The sequence below is a fragment of the Corticium candelabrum genome, chromosome 11 (assembly GCF_963422355.1).
Source record: "Corticium candelabrum chromosome 11, ooCorCand1.1, whole genome shotgun sequence".
Classification (NCBI taxonomy): domain Eukaryota; kingdom Metazoa; phylum Porifera; class Homoscleromorpha; order Homosclerophorida; family Plakinidae; genus Corticium; species Corticium candelabrum.
Window position 1 is genome coordinate 7,556,346 of NC_085095.1, and position 17,966 is coordinate 7,574,311.

General features: G+C 45.1%; 3 protein-coding genes across 4 annotated transcripts in view; 1 reads left to right on the forward strand and 2 right to left on the reverse strand.

Moving 5' to 3' along the window:
• Positions 1-601: 601 nt before the first annotated feature.
• LOC134187506 (protocadherin Fat 4-like) lies at positions 602-11,072 on the reverse strand. The gene is made up of 15 exons (XM_062655646.1): positions 10,873-11,072; positions 8,548-10,280; positions 7,610-8,195; positions 6,583-7,544; positions 6,361-6,520; positions 6,141-6,303; positions 5,875-6,056; positions 5,403-5,810; positions 4,186-4,527; positions 3,665-4,120; positions 3,453-3,593; positions 3,028-3,376; positions 2,549-2,955; positions 1,297-1,604; positions 602-1,109 (listed from the first exon to the last, which is right to left on the reverse strand). Exons 1-15 carry the CDS (start codon positions 10,988-10,990, stop codon positions 849-851), a joined length of 6,576 nt encoding a protein of 2,191 aa, XP_062511630.1. The 5' UTR covers positions 10,991-11,072; the 3' UTR covers positions 602-848.
• A 369-nt stretch (positions 11,073-11,441) lies between these two features.
• LOC134187360 (all trans-polyprenyl-diphosphate synthase PDSS2-like) lies at positions 11,442-15,018 on the forward strand. The gene is made up of 6 exons (XM_062655480.1): positions 11,442-11,721; positions 11,787-11,911; positions 13,598-13,818; positions 13,868-14,179; positions 14,259-14,393; positions 14,453-15,018. The coding sequence occupies exons 1-6, from the start codon at positions 11,456-11,458 to the stop codon at positions 14,594-14,596; spliced, it is 1,203 nt and encodes a 400-aa protein (XP_062511464.1). The 5' UTR covers positions 11,442-11,455; the 3' UTR covers positions 14,597-15,018.
• A 1,906-nt stretch (positions 15,019-16,924) lies between these two features.
• The window catches only part of LOC134187071 (trichohyalin-like), a 7,076-nt gene continuing 6,034 nt past the window's right edge, over positions 16,925-17,966 (reverse strand). The window contains exons 11-12 of one of the 2 annotated variants that reach the window (XM_062655186.1): positions 17,517-17,568; positions 16,925-17,452 (exon numbers count right to left, since the gene is read on the reverse strand). In XM_062655186.1, coding sequence (XP_062511170.1) covers positions 17,423-17,452; positions 17,517-17,568 — 82 coding nt within the window. In that variant the 3' untranslated portion in view covers positions 16,925-17,422. The remainder of the gene's footprint in view (positions 17,453-17,516; positions 17,569-17,966) is intronic. The other variant, XM_062655187.1, reaches the window with a different exon arrangement.

Below are 17,966 nucleotides of genomic sequence, written 5' to 3' on the forward strand. Positions count from 1 at the left end.
TGGTAATTTGAACTTGGCGGTCAAACACCCGTATGTGAAAGAGCCAGGCAAACAACTTGCTAGGAGCGTCCTGAGAATGTAACAAATATCAGAGAGAAACTTTTTATATGTCGGAGAGTAAAAGACAGACGTCGCTATTTCAGGTGATGATTTTACCGCTATTTTGTTTGCCGCCATTTTGTTGTGTAGGCAGTGTCAGCTGCATGCTAACTACACACTTTAGAGTTTGTGCATGTGTATTGGTCAAAGTACTAGAGGACCATGCGTGTGTATTGACAAATGTATCTAATATGTTAGTACCAGTACACACACTTGTTGAGTGAAGATGATTGAAATCGCTAACCTGCAATTCGGTCATTTAAAATGATTATTAGCCAAGCCAATTTAATACTTCAATAATCATTTGACAACCTTTTTAATATCAATTTTTAGGGGATGGATGGGTACATTGTACCCAGAGAATAGACGGGTGTGTACCCAGAGGATGACAGAAAAGATTGGTCACGTGACAGGATTCCTAAATTTAAAGCGCGGGCATCTGAAATTACTAAAAGGAATGTAGTACTTACATTGCAGCTCATTACCGGCTTCAGTCTTGTGGTTTGTTTATTCGTGATTTATTATGAGTATCCACCAACGTTTACATATATCACTTGGTACCTCGCAGACCCACCTATCCTACATCACACATTCAGCATCCAGCGTAAAATAGTACCAGCTACTGCAACAGAGATATTGATATCTCAACAGACTTGCACTACATCAATCAAGCATTACAATAGCCAATAATAATACTATATATGTAAATGGCATAACAACAGTTAGTCCCGTGAACCAAGACATCTTGCTTATTGGATAGTTGCATTATCATATAGAGGGTCTTCGTCGTCGTCGTCAGCTATCATATCGCTGTTGTAGGGAATGATGCCCTCATCGGTTTGTTCCCTAATCTTGATATCTCCACTTGGATGGTACAGTTCGTTGTCCACTGTTCCGGTTATTGGCTCATCTGCCATCATGGCGTCATAGAGAGGATTGACAAGACCGCTTCGTGGACGAGCACGCTGACGCATGCTGCCAGACATGGACGGAAGGTCACGATCAATGTTCTGTAAGAAAGGAGCCAACTCATGGTAACTAATTTTATTATTTGTTATTATTATTATTATTTGTTATTATTATTTGTTATTATTATTATGCACACAGTAATGATAGTAACATAGCAACCAGTTGACATTGTATTATTGTTTATTGTTACTAATTATCTCTTGATTTTGATATCAAATCTGTGTCTACCTCATCAGGCATGACCGATCCGTCATCATATTCGTCAAACTCTTCATAGTAGGCGTTTGCTTCTTTCCGGTTTCTCACAATTAGGAATACGATGACGGCAGCAACGATAATAATAGCCACACCAATGACAACAATCGTGATCCTTCCATTCAATGTCTTGAAGAATGGGTCACTTTTGTCATCTTTATCTTTTTGTCCTTCTACTACGACATTAACATCCGTTGGACTGGCGGTCTTATGATCGAGAAGAAGTGGAGTTTTGCCACTAGGAAATGTCACTGAACTGACGGATGCTGAGATATCAGGATCTACAAAGCAACAAACGTTTCTTAATAGGCAACTCAGACTTGCTGTTTCATTTATATTTTGAATGTTTATCATCAGTCACTATGTGTGTGTGTGTGTGTGTGTGTGTGTGTGTGTGTGTGTGTGTGTGTGTGTGTGTGTGTGTGTGTGTGTGTGTGTGTGTGTGTGTGTGTGTGTGTGTGTGTGTGTGTGTGTGTGTAGTTATAGCATGGTTGGTGGGTTTAGGGCATTTATTGGCCAAGGCCCTCCGGGTCTTATTACCGAGATAATTGACCAGCTGTAGGCAAAGTCCTATTATCGAGGCGGTAACACAATGGTCAAAGTGTCAATAAATGCCATTGACCAGTCAACCATGCTATAGGTACATGTACTTATATCATGGCCGTGGTCAGAATTTTGCTGCAATCAAACTGCTCTTCGTCTGTGAATAGCTACCCAGCCCATTGACCTTTCAAACTGCTAGCCCATTGGTGTAGAGTGTCGTGTTAGGTGTAACGATAGCACCAGTTATAAGAACAATTAGGTAGGTAGGTGTAAATGATGCCAACATGTATTTGCTGTTGCTACTGCAGCTGGACTTTGTGAGCTTTCTCTGCCTGGCAAAGGTAACATTTCGAGCCAAAGTGACAGATGCAGCTGTAGGCATAACCTAACAATGTATGCAGTTACCGTGGCAGTGGGTCTATGACCGTTGTTATCGCAGGGAGTTTATATGGTCCATATAATGCACTGACCACACCCATAAGACACACACACAGTGACAACACACACACACACACACACACACACACACACACACACACACACACACACACACACACACACACACACACACACACACACACACACACACACACACACACATGCACACTGTGTTGACCTGCAGACAGCAGGCAGGCAGCTATCTAGATAGAACGGCTGCTACAGCACACAAGAGACAACTTACTGCAGTGCTTATGCAGTCGATTGACATCGAGACATTGCTGCCAGTTAACACACTTGAGGTCAGTCTTCTTCAACAACTCACACGTGCCATTCGGTCCAAACGGAGACACTGGTTGGTTGCCATTGTTACGGTCAAAGAGAACGAGTTCAATCAAACTCTTTTGGTTGTTATTCGGCCACGCGTTCACGTCACTGATTCTGGCCATATATCGGTTACCGACAGCTTGCCGCCGCCGCCGCCCATCTTCATTGACATGCTTGATAGCGTCATCAAGAGACAACGGGCATTTGCCCTTATAGCCAATACACACCTCAATGTGCGTCTGAGCACCGTAGATACCAAGTCCTCGCACCGAATCTGCTGCAATGATGGCAATCGTCTGAGCCACGTTCTTCTCCTTCACGCACCTGGTAGTGCACACAACAGGAAGCAGCGACTGCAGCTTTTGCCAAAATTTGTACGCAAATGCAATGACTTACTTGACGCCCTCGGCGTAGATGCAAATCTCGTCGGGTTTGCAAACCGCCGGGTCTTCACACGAGGAGATATGTTGTTCGCAGTTGTGACCGGTGTAGGCCAAGTCACACTCGCAGCGGTACAAGCCAACCAGATCGACGCAGATGCCGCCGTTCTGGCAAGGATTAGGCGAGCAATCATCGATGTTTGTCCCGCACAGCGGATCTGTGAACCCAATCTTGCAAGTGCATGTAAACATGTTGTCACCGTTATTGCACATGGCACCGTTCTGGCACGGATTGGATTGGCACTCGTCGATGTCGACACAAGCCGGTGGCAGTTTGCCGTCCGATTCTTGACCGACTGGACACGCTGTATCAATACAAACAAGAGAAACATTAAGATACACTGCAATACAGTGCGTATATGATGAAGGGATGACGCGTACGTTGACACTCTGTTGTCGCATCGTTTGATTTCGGATTGCCGACCAATCCCGCCTTGCATTGGCATGAGTAAGAGTTCAACGTGGGCACACAGCGAGCCATTTTACCGCATCCCGAATTCACAACCCAACTGTCACACTCGTCTACAAACATCAAACAGAGAGACTCAATCGAACGCCGAGAGCTCAAACACAGACAACTAGATGATCCTTACTGTACGTCCTAATTGTAATCTCGAGAGTCGCATCGAGCCCGTCTGCTCCCTTAGCGTCAACCCTCAGCACATACGTTTGAGCCGGTTTGGGTGCAGACGCCGCCGTCGCCAACCTGACGGTCAGACTAAATGCCGGAGCCCCTCCTGATGTCGGATTACCATCATCATTGACAGGGCTGATGCTAAACACGTCAGCATAAGTTGTCAGAGTAAACACAAATTGGCCATTGCCGTCATCGTCAAGTGCAACCACAGTTCCGACCCTCAGTCCGGTCTCGAAGTCGACCTGGCGAATCTGGTGACAGTCGGTTCGGAGGTAGGCAGTGCCGAACGTCGCCGTCGGTCTGAAGTTGAAGCTGGTGAAGGCTTTTTCGTCGACACTAGAACCGTCCGGACGACCATAAATGTTACCATCAGCACAAACAAGTCGCAGAGCAGTTGCAGGTTCGGGTATGTCTAAAACAGAAAACGAAGAATGAAGGAAAACGTCCAGAGTTTACGTAGAATATGTGGGTGATTACCTAGAACGTCGAAGCAGATTGTTTTGAAGCCAGACTTGGGTGGTTGGCCATTATCCGTCACGATAACATCGAAGCATTGGTCGTCGTGCGCTTCGGCGCTGAGACCACTCGTCGCGAGTTCAAACAAGCCGAGACCTTTGTGGGTGAGCGTAAAGAATTGCGCGTCGAATTGCGAAGAGATCGAGTATGTGTGGTCTTGTCCGGCATCCTCGTCTGTGTAACGGATGTTGGCAATCACACTTTGTGTGTTCTCTTTTAATCTGAACCACCAACTGCTGTTGACTGCATGGTATTCAGTGAAGTTTTTGTCAATGACAAAGTTTTTCGGAGCCTCATTCACGTCTACACAAAACACAAGGATAAGTCTATTGCTACCAACATGACAGCAAAACAGCACACATACGTATAGATGTGTGCACACTCAGTGTTCCAGCTGGGATATAAATCGGGGAGGGTAAGCGTCCATCAAAAAGGGCATTTTGTACTAAAGATGGGCAACGTTCTGTACAAACGTTTTGTGGGGCAAACTGGGCTTCACGGTTGATTTCAAATTGAAGTGAAAGGCTACTAAAACTGTAGTCATGCCACACTTACCAACTCTCTTTGATTTCGTTTAAAAAACTTACGCAACTGTTGCTAAACCAAACGCTGACCAGACTACAATATGTTTTAAAACGCCGTCTATATGACTGTACAGGATTGCTGTGTCCCATGGTAATGGTGCAAATTGTGGTGCCAGGGTTTGAAATTGTGGCACCGGACTTGGAGAGACTTTCCAATCAGTTGGTGGCTAAGAGACTACCGACTCACATGAAACTGTATGGAAGTCACAGAACATAAGCAGCTCAAGACTTTAAAGCCATTTAGCAGCCGTTAGATAGCGCTAGCTCTTGTCTATTGGATAGAAAAGAACTGATTTCAGCACACAGGTTCTTCACATCTACTAGTATATTAATATCAATTAATTGCTTTCTTCTTTCCTCCCACTATCCCCTCCCATCACACGCAGAAGGCAGTCTGGAATACCGAGGCTACAGGATCGTCTTTGCTGCCACAATTTTGGCACCAGTTGTCAAAAGGACAGGCAAGACTGTACATAGATGGGCTTGTCTGAGAACCGGTGTCAGGAGTACATCAAACTGACAACTTGGGCAGGCAGTGCCCCGCTTAAATAGCATAGCTGGAATACTGAGTCACTGAGTAGTCTACTCACTCACCTGCTACCGTCACCGTGAAGTCTTTGGCGATCGGACTCTTTAGTGGGTGTGATGCATCAGCGCAATGGACAGGAACGGTTGCTCGACGACGAGACGGATTCTCGTAGTTGAGACCTCGTTTCGTTTTCAAAACTAAATTGCTGTCAATCCAGAATGCATCTTCTTCCCACAAGGTGTTGAGAGATTGTGAGACGACGTTGCAGTTGTACGCGAACGACAGCGAGGGGTCGATAGCGGCCGGTGGCGAGTTGTTTGGTCCCGGACAACGACGACTCGGTCTGTCTGGATCTTGAACAATGATCTGTCCAATAGCGGCGTCGTCTTCATTTTCGTCTACTGAGAATGATGGCAGAGCCTCGAGCGTCTGGATGTCGACCAAACAGACGTCAGTCGGTTTTTCATTCACATCTAGATGTGAGACATTGCAATGCACAGTCAGTATACGTGGTTAGAATGCACGCGTGGCACTTACTTTCAACACAGATGACGAAAGATCGTGACACACTGTAACCCGATTGATCCGTACTGCTGATCGTCATGGATACTTGATTCTTCAGTTCGTGGTCTAGTGGTACGCCTCCCTTTACCTCGAGTCTGTCCTTGTTAGGGCCACTCAATTGGAATGGAATATCGGCCTCGTTAGTACTCTCAACTCTATCACACAACGAGAGACACAAATGCTCAACGGTACTCATGATGCCGCGATAAGCAAGCAGACGATACGGATAGTGAACTTACTTGTACGTATGGACATCGTTCTTATCGGGATCGTTCGTGGTTAGCGTGCCGACTACCGTACCTGGCGCAGCGTTCTCATTCACAGCGCCGAGATCGGGGTTACTCTTGCACTTCGTCACAGGAGAGAGCATTATGTCGTATTTGCTGTGGACATCGTTTTCATCTATATATACAAAGACACTTGCTCTCTATCAACGGTATACAGATATAGCAAACTTACCGTCAACCATCACAGTGCATGTATACGTTGTGTTCAGTCTCACTCCGTCGATGATCGTGGTTATGCCATCTGACTGCCTTTGAGTGGGATCCTCTAGCTTGCCGTCGTCCATCACGTTGATGACAAGAGTGTACATCGGATGAGTTTCATGGTCAAGATACTGCACAAACAAGTGGTATAAGCAACATGCATATTACTCAATAATTGTACGGCTATACTTACCCCAAACACCATAATCTGCTGCAGCTGTTCATTGTAGACGAATGGAACGGATCGTTCGTTCACCAGTTTGTAGGCCAAGTGCTGCTTTTCGGGTGGTGGCCGTCCGGATTGGGTGAAATTCTGGATATCTTCAGGTGGGATTTCATTGTCTGGATCGATCGATCGCAACGTGTCGGTAATGTTTGTTCCGTTCGGCTGATGCTCAGACACGTGCCACACGAGATTCTCACACGGCGACCCCGGAACCTCGTTGTCGTCCTCAATCCAGACGATGAAGTCATACATCTCGACGCAAAGTGACGTCTGACCGTCGGTCGGTATGTCGCAGCATCGAAGATTGACATCCAACGAGTGTGTACTGATGGCCTCATAATCGAGTCCACGTTTAGTCGTCAGAACGTTTCGGAAGCTCCCCCCTTGAGGAACCTGTTTGATATAAACATCTTTGGAGGCGTCTTCCTGGTGTCCTGCTTCGTCCGGAAGGTCGGGAATGACAGTGCAGTTGTGGTCTTGTCCGACATCGGGATCGCCAGTCACGCTAATGTCTCCGATCTCGACATCGGCACGATTTTCCTGGATGCGGTTGCCGTTGAGAGTGATGTTAGTCGGTGGCTCGTTGACATCAGTGATGTCTACACATAATTGTTTGTCCAGATAGAGACCGGTCGAGTCAGTACAACGGATCTTGAAACAGACTGTGTGGTCGCTCAGACTCTCGTAGTCGATGGTTGTGGCACGAGGTCCGGCGATGATCACGAGCGTGTTGTCCGCAGAAACGTTAAACAGACCGTTAGCATCGTCCAGAAGTTTACACTGTGGGTTCTGGTTGTTGTCTTGGTCGATGACGTTGACTTCACCGATATTATAGCCTATGATGGTGTTACCGGGTGTCGTGTCTGGCGTTTGTTCAGGCAGAGTACCACCTGCTGCCCAGACGATGTCGGTCGGAGGCTCAGGACAGTCTAAACAAACAAACAAACAAGCATACACACAGACTAGAACAAAGTTCAATGAACCTTTGCCTTACCAACGACGTCAATTACAAACGTGTCTTCAAACACCATCGGTGGATTCCCGTTGTCCACTGTCTGCAATGTGACCTCGTATTCATCTTCCGATTCGAAGTCGATCACGTCCGCCTTCACCACCAGATTGTTGCCTCTGATATCGAACACGCTCAGATTGCCGGCAACGATAGAGTATTGGTATGTCTGTCCTTTGTCCTGATCTACTGTAGACAGTTTGGCGACTAACGTCCCGATGCCTACGCACTCTTTCACGTTCATGGGAGACGGGTTGGGTGTGATTGCTGTCGGTTGTTCGTTGAGGTCGTTGATGAGGACGGTGAAGACTTTGGTTATGGACAAGCTCGGTCTGCCGTGATCTTCACACGTCACCGACACTGTGTACTTGTTCTTTGTTTCGAAATCGAATGCCTTGCTGTCGGACACAACCAGTTCAAAATTGGGATATTGGCGTGCGACTTCGAAAGATCCACCGTCGTATTTGCCAACATCGACTTTGCACGACGGATTCTGTCGGATATCTTCGACCAAGCCGATCGAGCCATTAGGGTAGGTCTTGTATTTATCAGGATTGTCGGGGTCTTCAAACTAAAAAGAGATACACAGTGACTACAAAGTATAGAGATGAGAAGGAAACGTATATATATGCATCCCTCCAATACAATAGTATTGTGAGATGCATCCCTCTAATACAATAGTCTAATGTATTGTGAGATCATCCCTCCAATACAATAGTCTAGTGTATTGTGAGATGCATCCCTCCAGTACAATAGTCTAATGTATTGTGAGATGCATCCCTCCAATACAACAGTCTAGTGTATTGTGAGATGCATTCCTCCAATACAATAGTCTAGTTTATTGCGAGATGCATCCCTCCAATACAATAGTCTAGTGTATATACATACATACATACATACATATATGTACGAGTAAATCTTACGTCCAGGTTTCCGACGATTGTGTTAACAGGTGAATTCTCGTCTACCGAATTCGCTCCCAGTATGACGTCCGTCGGAGCCTCGTTGATATCATTGACTTTCAGAGTGAAAGCCTTGCTGATGTGGTGATTCTTGGTGTCGTATGCAAAGAGAATGACATTGTATGTTTCAATGTCTTCGTAGTCCAACGTCCCGATGACCGTAATATCAGCCGTGCAGACAGTCCTGACTGAACCCGAGTTTGGATTCGAGCACGATGGCGTGCCAACCTTGAACTTCTTTGTTGCATCGAGTTTGTTAGTCTTTGAACTTGATACGAGCACGAATCGTAGAGTCTCCTTGTCCTGATCGGTAGCCGTCACCGTCCCGACCTTCGTTCCCGACTTCGAATTCTCATCGACGTCGTCATTGTCGAGAGAGATCGAAATCGGAGGTTCGTGTTCATCGGTAATATCAATGATTACCGTCGCAGATGCCGTCTTCTTGTTGCGTCCACTTGATGATGTATAATCATAGTCCACACACGTTATAACAATAGAATGAGCTTTCTGTGACTCGTGATCTATTAGTTTTGCTGTCACGACTTTGTTGCCTCCACCCAACTTGAATGCAACCGAATGAGACGACGAATCGTCAACCTTCCACGACGAGCAAGGATTAGTCGTACGCGAGTCTTCATCGTCGGCCAGAAGAGTTGCAACGGTCGTCCCGATGGCTGCCTTTTCGGACACCTTGTACGTGTTGAGTCTAAGGTTGGTGGGAGGATCGTTGACGTCGAGTATCTTGATGTTATAGTCTTCTTGTCTGTACATGTTAGGACTGCCGTTATCCGTAGTACGAATACTCACCTCAAACGAGTTAGTCGGAGAGTTGACGCCGTTCGCTGTGCTCTTGTATCTCGGTACAATCTTGATCCTCAGGTTTGTTCCCGCAATCTCAAAGATGTAGAAACCCTTCGAATGTTCGACGGTGTATCGATGCGTCTGCCAAGACTGATAGTCCGAGGAGCTGAGGATGCCGACGACCGTATTGACCGGACTGTGTTCATTGATCGTTAGACTGTTCAGACGGAGATCAGTAGGAGGATCGTTGTTACGACGACAGTAGAGTTTCACGATGGTGCCATGACTCGTCCAATACCTGTTCCCTTGACAACGAACTCTGGAAGGACCCGTGAACGTCACTTTGCTGTAATCTTGCGCGAACGCTTTGCCTGCTGAAGAACCAATCAAAGCGCGGCGGTAGTTAGATGGACAATTGAGGTAGCAGTAGTTGAGGTAAGTTGTTGTACATCCGGGAATGCTGATGGTCTTGCAGGCAGCACCAAACTGGTCGCTATAGGCGTTGCTTGGACACTTCGGAATGGGAGGCCTCCCGCAGTCGACCGGCGGGCAAGAGTGACGTCCGGACAGGTAGTAACCATAGCGACAACTACAATAGTAGCTGCCCACGGTGTTGTGGCAGTAATGCGCACACGGTCCGCGTCCGGAGTTGTAGCCACACTCGTTGGTGTCGGCGCAGTAGTAATAGCTGTACCTGTAATATCCGCTGTAGCAATAGCAACGTCCGCCGCTGCATATCTGTTGACATCCGCCGTTCGGGCGACCGCACCTTCTGGACTCGGAGAGATGAGGGCAACCGCGGCCTCCCCAAGAGGCATACCTCCATATAAACCGGCGACGGTACTGATATCCGTAACCGCACCGATTGCTGCAACCGCCCCAGCCTCCCCAACCTGCAAAATGTAGTAATACGACATCGACAAATAGCCACCATTTTAATTAGAGGGACTCGTAGTCTCGCGCGCGTGACCAGATCCGCCCCGCGTACACCAAACGTCTGGCCACGCGAGACTACGAAACTCCAACGGTAATACAACGCGATCTAAAATGTAGGCTTTGTTCTGAGACTCCGTGCTGCGCTACTTTCAGGCACGCCGTCGCTTTCGTAGCGGAAAAAACGTGTACTATCTACGGAGCATGCGCTAAGCTGGACGTCATGAATGCTAAGCTCCGCCTACACCGCCAGCAGTGGCGTGAGCATACATCCCCCGATATCAGTAGCTGTGGATTTTAATATTACTAAATAACTGGCCAGATTTATAACCCGTCTACCTAAAATTTTGGAGGCCTAGCAACGCCACAGGACTAGCCAACGAAACTGCTCCGAAACGAGACGTCGACGCGGCCACAGAGGCGGTGACACATGCCGGCCACGCCTTGATCAACATTTATTTCGCTGCCTTACGGTCTGTGCGACCAGTAAACGCGCAAATAGACGGGAAATCGTTGCACAGTTTTGTCCTCATGAACTTAATTGAAACTTACCGTTCACTTCACAGTTTGTCGCACGCCACCAGCGACGGCGTCGGCGCCACCCATCACTTCCGTTCCAGACGCTGGCGACGGACAGGAACACGACGACAAATAGTACTGTAAAACGCATTGCTGCAGCTCTTGCACAATCTGCAGACTCTGCAGCAGGACGAATGACGAAGTGCAAGGCACAAGTCGGTCCAACGAATGCGCTGGAGTAACCCGGCTATCCCGCTACACCTTGCGACAACCAATCAGAGGCGACGAGCTTATCTGTAGTGCCGGTAGCACGTGACAGGGAACTCTGATCTCACGTGCGGTGCCTGTATCCAATCGTGTCCACAATGCAGAGCCACAACGCACACCCTGGCGTACTCGTCTGGTTACAAAATATCCTACTCAACATGTCTAACTAAGGTGATACAACCCTACACAAGCCTACAGTACAAATGGCAGCACAACGCATGCTAAACTTTGCCGCATGCTAAACTTAGCCCCATGACCCCACAGCTCGTGTAGCCAAAAATATAAAAGGGAGGGCTGGATAGGTGAGCAGTCTGCAGTTCCCGGATTATCCGGGACGTTGATTCATACTATGACTTTGCGTCTAGCGATTAGCAAGCCTTTGCTTTCGTGTTGTTACGGGTCGAGCAAAGTAGTGCGCAAGGGTCTTGTCGTGACGCATTGGAGGACGTTGTCAGGTTGGAGACGAGCCGTGTCGGACGCAGAGAGAGTCGTTGGATATCCAACATCATTTCTCGGACTGAGCTATCTTCTGAGCGATGAGATATCCAACGTAATGTCACATTTCAGACAGCTAGCCAGCGGCCGTCACATCCATCCCTTATTCAGAACTCTGCGGTGAGTTATCTGGTTGCATATCCGGGTGTTTTCGGTGTTTAAAAAGGCGGTATTTCGTCAATTAGAGACTTTCTCTTTGATGGGCAGGAAAATGTCCACATACGGGGATTAGTAATCTTGCTGATTTCCAAGGCAACCAACTGTATTCCTGAGACTAGACGTATATCAGGTCAACAGCTGGATGCCACAGGTATACACGCATATAACTCCGTTGATGTGCCTAGGCACAATAATCCTACAGTAAACTTACAAATCAATCCAGAATTCTCACAGTTACTTGTCCTACATTGCTCAACCAAATATAATCAAAATAGAAACTTGAAAATAGAAAAATCAAAAACGAAAAATGAAAATATGAAAAATAAAAACTTGCTCTCCAAATTAATTTTTTAGCAAAATAATTGAAAATCTTTGACAAAAATTGAAAAATAAAAATGAAAATTGAAATTTGAAAATTGAAACGGCCGGAAGGGTCATGGATTATTGTGACACAGTAGAACCCAGAATTTGTTGTGACCCACAAGAAACAGCAGGGGTGACCAAGTTTGAAATGGTTGTTACCCACTGCAAATGCAGCGCCAAAAATGTACTTGGCACTGCACATGCGCATACTCTGACTCAATGGGACACTCCCACGCACACTAGTAGATATGTATGTATAATGATGACTGATAAAATATGACAGCCCAGCCACTGTATGCGTGATGCAGACATCTCAGGATCAGAGTCACAAGACCTACTTTTGCTTGGCCAGTAAGGTCAATCATTCTTCGCTTTGACATACTAACATACCTATACTGTGCATGATAATCAGTACTGGGCATGCCAAAGCATTACTATAATCTTGGCGCTGCTCTAACGCTGCAAAATTGGCTTGGCACTACATACAGCGCCATAGCACCACATAGGCACCCCTAACATACACCACAACAGTGTACATGCATTATCCTCCACAGGGGGTATCTCACGAGGTCATCAGTGGGTTTTCCAATGGTTAGAAAGCTTGCAGGTTTACACAGTAAACATGCATCATGGTAGGCCCATAAGACCATTATAGATCGCTGTAGACCTTTGAGTCTCTTTAAGCACTGACTAAGTGTTTATACTTGAACGAGGAAACAAGTCAAGAACAACCAGACATAGCAAAGAGCACGTCACGAATGTGTATAACCCTCATGTAGCATACAGTCAAGAAGAGGGTTTCCACACACCCTGGAAACCCTTTGAGCTACACCTCTGCTCAGTGTCTGCTGTTGCATGTGAATCAGAGTTCTAGCCAGAGAACAGACAAACCCGGCTGTAGAGCTCAAATTTGTTGTATGAGTATTTCTTTCCAAAGAAGACTCACTGTAAACAAGTGTGTGTACCATGCTCCACTGTTAGCACAAAACTACTTTTAGGTATTACATTGGATATGCCTTGGGACAATGCAATCTAATCTCCATTTGCGTTGACCTGTCCAATGGAAGTATAGAAAGGTCAGTCTCCAAATAGAAAGTTGATTTCATAAATTTAGTGTGACGGGTGTATGATCTCATTTACTCATTTTAGGACTATTACCACGGAGTGCTATCACTGTGTTCCGTCTGGATGGAAATATAATATATTTTAATAACAGGAAATGGTAGGAGTTTGAAATATGTATTAAATGATCGTACCCTGCAGTGGGTATATCAATCAGTGGGTGTGGTTAATACTGACCTTACTGGCTGTCATAATTTTCTGGCTAGAACTCTGTGAATGTCTTCGTTTGCTTACCATACTGAGTACTTGAATGTAGCACAACACATTCACATGATGTCCAGCAATCAGTCAAGATAACAAACTAAAAATTTGTCAGTGCAAGATATCAATGAATGCATCGTTTGCATTGAAGGTATATTACAGAGTCAGAGATCGCTGGCTGAAATTGCCGAAATGATCCACATGGGATACTTGGTTCACGCCGGTATTGTTGACGTGCAAAAAACAGTTTCGAACGAGGAGGACCCTTTAGTCACCAAAGCTCTCAACTATGGTAATACCATGTCGATACTCGGTGGTGATTTCCTGCTGGCTAACGCATCAACAGAGCTTGCAAAGCTTCATAACACAAAGGTGTGTAGTAAACACATGACAACAACTGTGACACTAAATATTTTATTAGGCGGTAGAATTGATATCAACTGCTATTAGTGAGATGATGGAGGGAGGGTATATGGAGTCGGTATTGCATTACCCCAACACGCATAACAATAAACAAACCAGCTATTGTCCCACGTTGTCGAGTGACTTCGACTGGTTGCTACCGCCTGATACGGTCGACGAAACGTTACATCTCTGGCTCGTGTGGATCTATCTCTGTTGGGGTAGTCTACTGGCTAAGAGCTGTCACGTGTCAACCCTGCTGGCCAATCAGCATGACGACATCCGGCTAGCAGCTTCTTGCTACGGTCAACACTTTGTAATAACACGGCAGGTATGGTTGGAAACGTTGACAAGATTACAGACAAAATTTGCATTTTTTTAACTCGTTTTTGTGTTTTATTGCTGCTTAGCTGTCTAGAGATTTACAACCATTTGTTGGCACAACAGGACGTCACGAACTAAAGCCGATGAACGGAGTTGTCATCAAAGCAAAGTCATGTGACCAGTTGGACGAGGATGCTGATCACGATCAATCAATAATCCAAGTATGTATTACATCCGTCAATCGTGTTTATGTTTTGATAATATTTTTGGTTCGTTTCAGAGCCTGAGAGAGAGTGTAATCGTAGAAGACGTACGTGAAGTGTGTCGGTATCACGGGAGGAAAGCGACGGAGTCATTAGAAGCGTTTCCAGCATCGGAGGCTAAAGACACGTTACAGCAAATGGTTCGAGTATTAGTACAATAGATAGATTTCACCATTCTTGTACATACAAACGTTATCATCATGATGAGTAATACATTTAGACCTCATTATTCCTACATGTACACCCAATGATTCGATGCCCTCACTCTCTGACGAAGTTACACATGTAACCAATTTCTATGGTCACAGGTGGCACCAGAGACTGGTCTTGGGCACCAAGTAAGCAAAGATTTGGTACCAAAGCTTGAAGCTACTCAAGCAGATGGTGACGTCACGACTGTAACTGAACACAAGACATCATGATCAGATGTACCATGATGATACATACATACATACATACATGACTCGTTGAGTATGTATGTATGTATGTACATACACTGTATGTATAAATATTGATGTATCTATGAACACTGTATGTATAAATATTAATGTATGTATGTATGTACACTGTATGTATAAATATTAATGTATGTATGTATGTACACTGTATGTATAAATATTAATGTACAGTAGTGGACATGTACGTTGCAATTATGTCTGATAATTCATTTGGTAAAGTAATACAATAACTAATAAAAATAATAATAATACACATCATTTGGTAAAAACCAACCAACAGTTACAAACTGACTTTTACTGTTGCCATAATGTTTGGTAGAGTCCACTGTTTATCTCAATTATACTAAACAATAGCAGAAGTTGGTTGTTTGACATTGCTATTTGATATTCATGCTGCTACATCTCACATATTGCCATGTTAACTATACCACTGTTGCAAAACATACGTGTGTAGGTAGGTAGGTAGGTAGGTAGGTAGGTAGGTAGGTAGGTAGGTAGGTAGTCTTAAATCAGTCTCACGCAGGTGTGTCTGCGTGGACGTGTCATTTCTGTTGGGCACCAGGATGCATTCCTGGTGCCACACAAAAGCACCAGCCTTATCCCAACTTGGCCACCTCTGTGTTACTGATACTGTTGTGTTAGTCCGACAGAAACCAGCGAGACAAACGTGGCCGGAATAACAAGGTCTGATTAGTCAGTATTGTACAGTACAACCTCAGTTATCCAGACACTGATTAGTGGGACTTTCGATGATTGGACGAAAATCTGCAGGCGCGTATGAGGGGGGGAGGTGAGAACGAACCGACCCACTTCAGTTGGAGGTCCGCTTGTACAGTACGTCTGCATGTTACTGTACAAGACCAATCAGATTCAAGGATGTATCCAGACGTGCTTATGCCTCCATATGGAGGCACAAATTTGTAGTCTAGATATTTTCAGTGTAAACGTAGTGTAGCAATTGTAATTTATAGACACTCTATGGATCGTTTGTTATTAGCTGTTTCGTTGTAATTACATTACTCGGTCTGTGCACCTTTTGCCCATTCCAATTTTTTATTCGGCAAAAGTCAATTATAATGCTTTCACTGTTTTTGCACTTACGCACTTTTTTGAAAAATCGAAAACTCTAAAGTGCAACAAGAGTGTGTCATGCATTTTCTAAGAATTATTCTGTTGTAAGAGAAGCTGTGTTGTAATGATAACAGCACGTCCAGTGGAACTATTTAGCAACTATAATGTGTAAACCACGCGATTGCCACCTAACAACACCCAAAGGTTCATAACTGGTGATTACGGAAGAGCAGTGCACCTTTTGCCTATTCCAAATTAAAAGTCTTTCACTGCTTTTGTGCTTTTCAATGTTTTCTATCCACTTTTCTTGTTAGCTAAATTCCTATCTCTTTCAGGATCTATGCCTATCATGATACCGTATTTCACCCGTAATAATGCCCATGCCCGTGTGTGTGTGTGTGTGTGTGTGTGTGTGTGTGTGTGTGTGCCCATGTGTGGAACTTTCAGCCCGATAAAATGCCCATGCCCAACAATAAGCCCAGGATACACATGCGCAGACAAACAAAACGGGGTCCGAACATTTGTCTCTGTCTGTGTGCGTTAGATGAGCTGGTGTCAGTGTTATGAAGTGCGTACCGCTAGACTCATGTCTTCATTGCAATTACTGACCCTGATGCTCTTGACAGGCTTCAGGCCGACCACGTGTGTGTGTGTGTGTGTGTGTGTGTGTGGTGTGTGTGTGTGTGTGTGTGTGTGTGTGTGTGTGTGTGTGTGTGTGTGTGTGTGTGTAGTGTTTAGTTTCTGCATGTATGCTGATGCTGTATGGATACCAGTACCTTTGATCTTGCAAATGGATAATTGCAAACATTTGTGGTATTTCTGTCTTCAAGTATTTAGATAATGACTGGCCAAACAACAGCATTTTGCAACCATGTATACCCCTATGACCAAAATAACGCCCATGCCCTACTATACGCCCAGAAAAAGGTGTTTCTTTTCCATACGCCCAGAAAAAGGTGTTTCTTTTCTATACCCCCAGGGTGTTATTACAGGCGAATATGGTAGTTCAAGTTCACACAGATTGCCTCATCTTGCATCAGTGACATTGTGGTGTCAACACATTCCATGAGTAATTATTTGTGTGGCTTTAATTAAACACTTGTCCTTTACTTGACCGTCAATTTATGCCTGAGCCTTAAGGAAGTCATCACACTATCATTTCAATCATTCAGACAATTTAGCTTCCACTAACGTCCGAATAATCAAGGTTGTACTGTTTAAGGCATTTACTGATTTGTGTACATGATTTTGTTTGTATAGTGAAGTTGTGTGGAAGTCTTTAAACTAAATGCAACGGATACGTTTTCCCATCATGCACATCACACTATCAATAAATTCAATCAGCACAGTCACTTATTAATATAAATTACCGGTACCCGGAAACATGTCTGATTCTATAATATAAATCTCTGTCTGATTCTCATGATTCTGTATACCAGATTTACAGTGTGAGATCTCTCAAAATTGAGGGTTTATCTCAGCTAAACTCTACACAAAATATAACATGTAGATATCAATGCTATCACGTGACCATGAGCGTACTGTACTGTACCTTGTGACGTGCTGCATATCCCATGGACGAAGTCTGTTTCGATTGCATTGGCCTAGAACCACAGCACAAGTTGCAAACATGTAGCAATCACAACTGTCAAACAGCCCCTGCACATGTTATGTAATGTGTGTTGGATTTATATCAATTCCTGCATAGGTTGTCAGCATTAGAGTCTCAGTGTGATGTATTGGTACATAATTTTTTGCTCCATCTAGATCAACATGCTTGCACTGGCGTTATGAATACAGAGAGGCCGGCTATGTAATGAATAGCACTGTGTGTAGAGTGTGTAACATCTAGTGATAACGTCATGTTGGGCCTTATATGAATGCACGTGCGCACACACACACACACACACACACACACACACACACACACACACACACACGCGTGCACACACACACACACACACACACTCACACACACACACACACATGCACGTGCAAACAC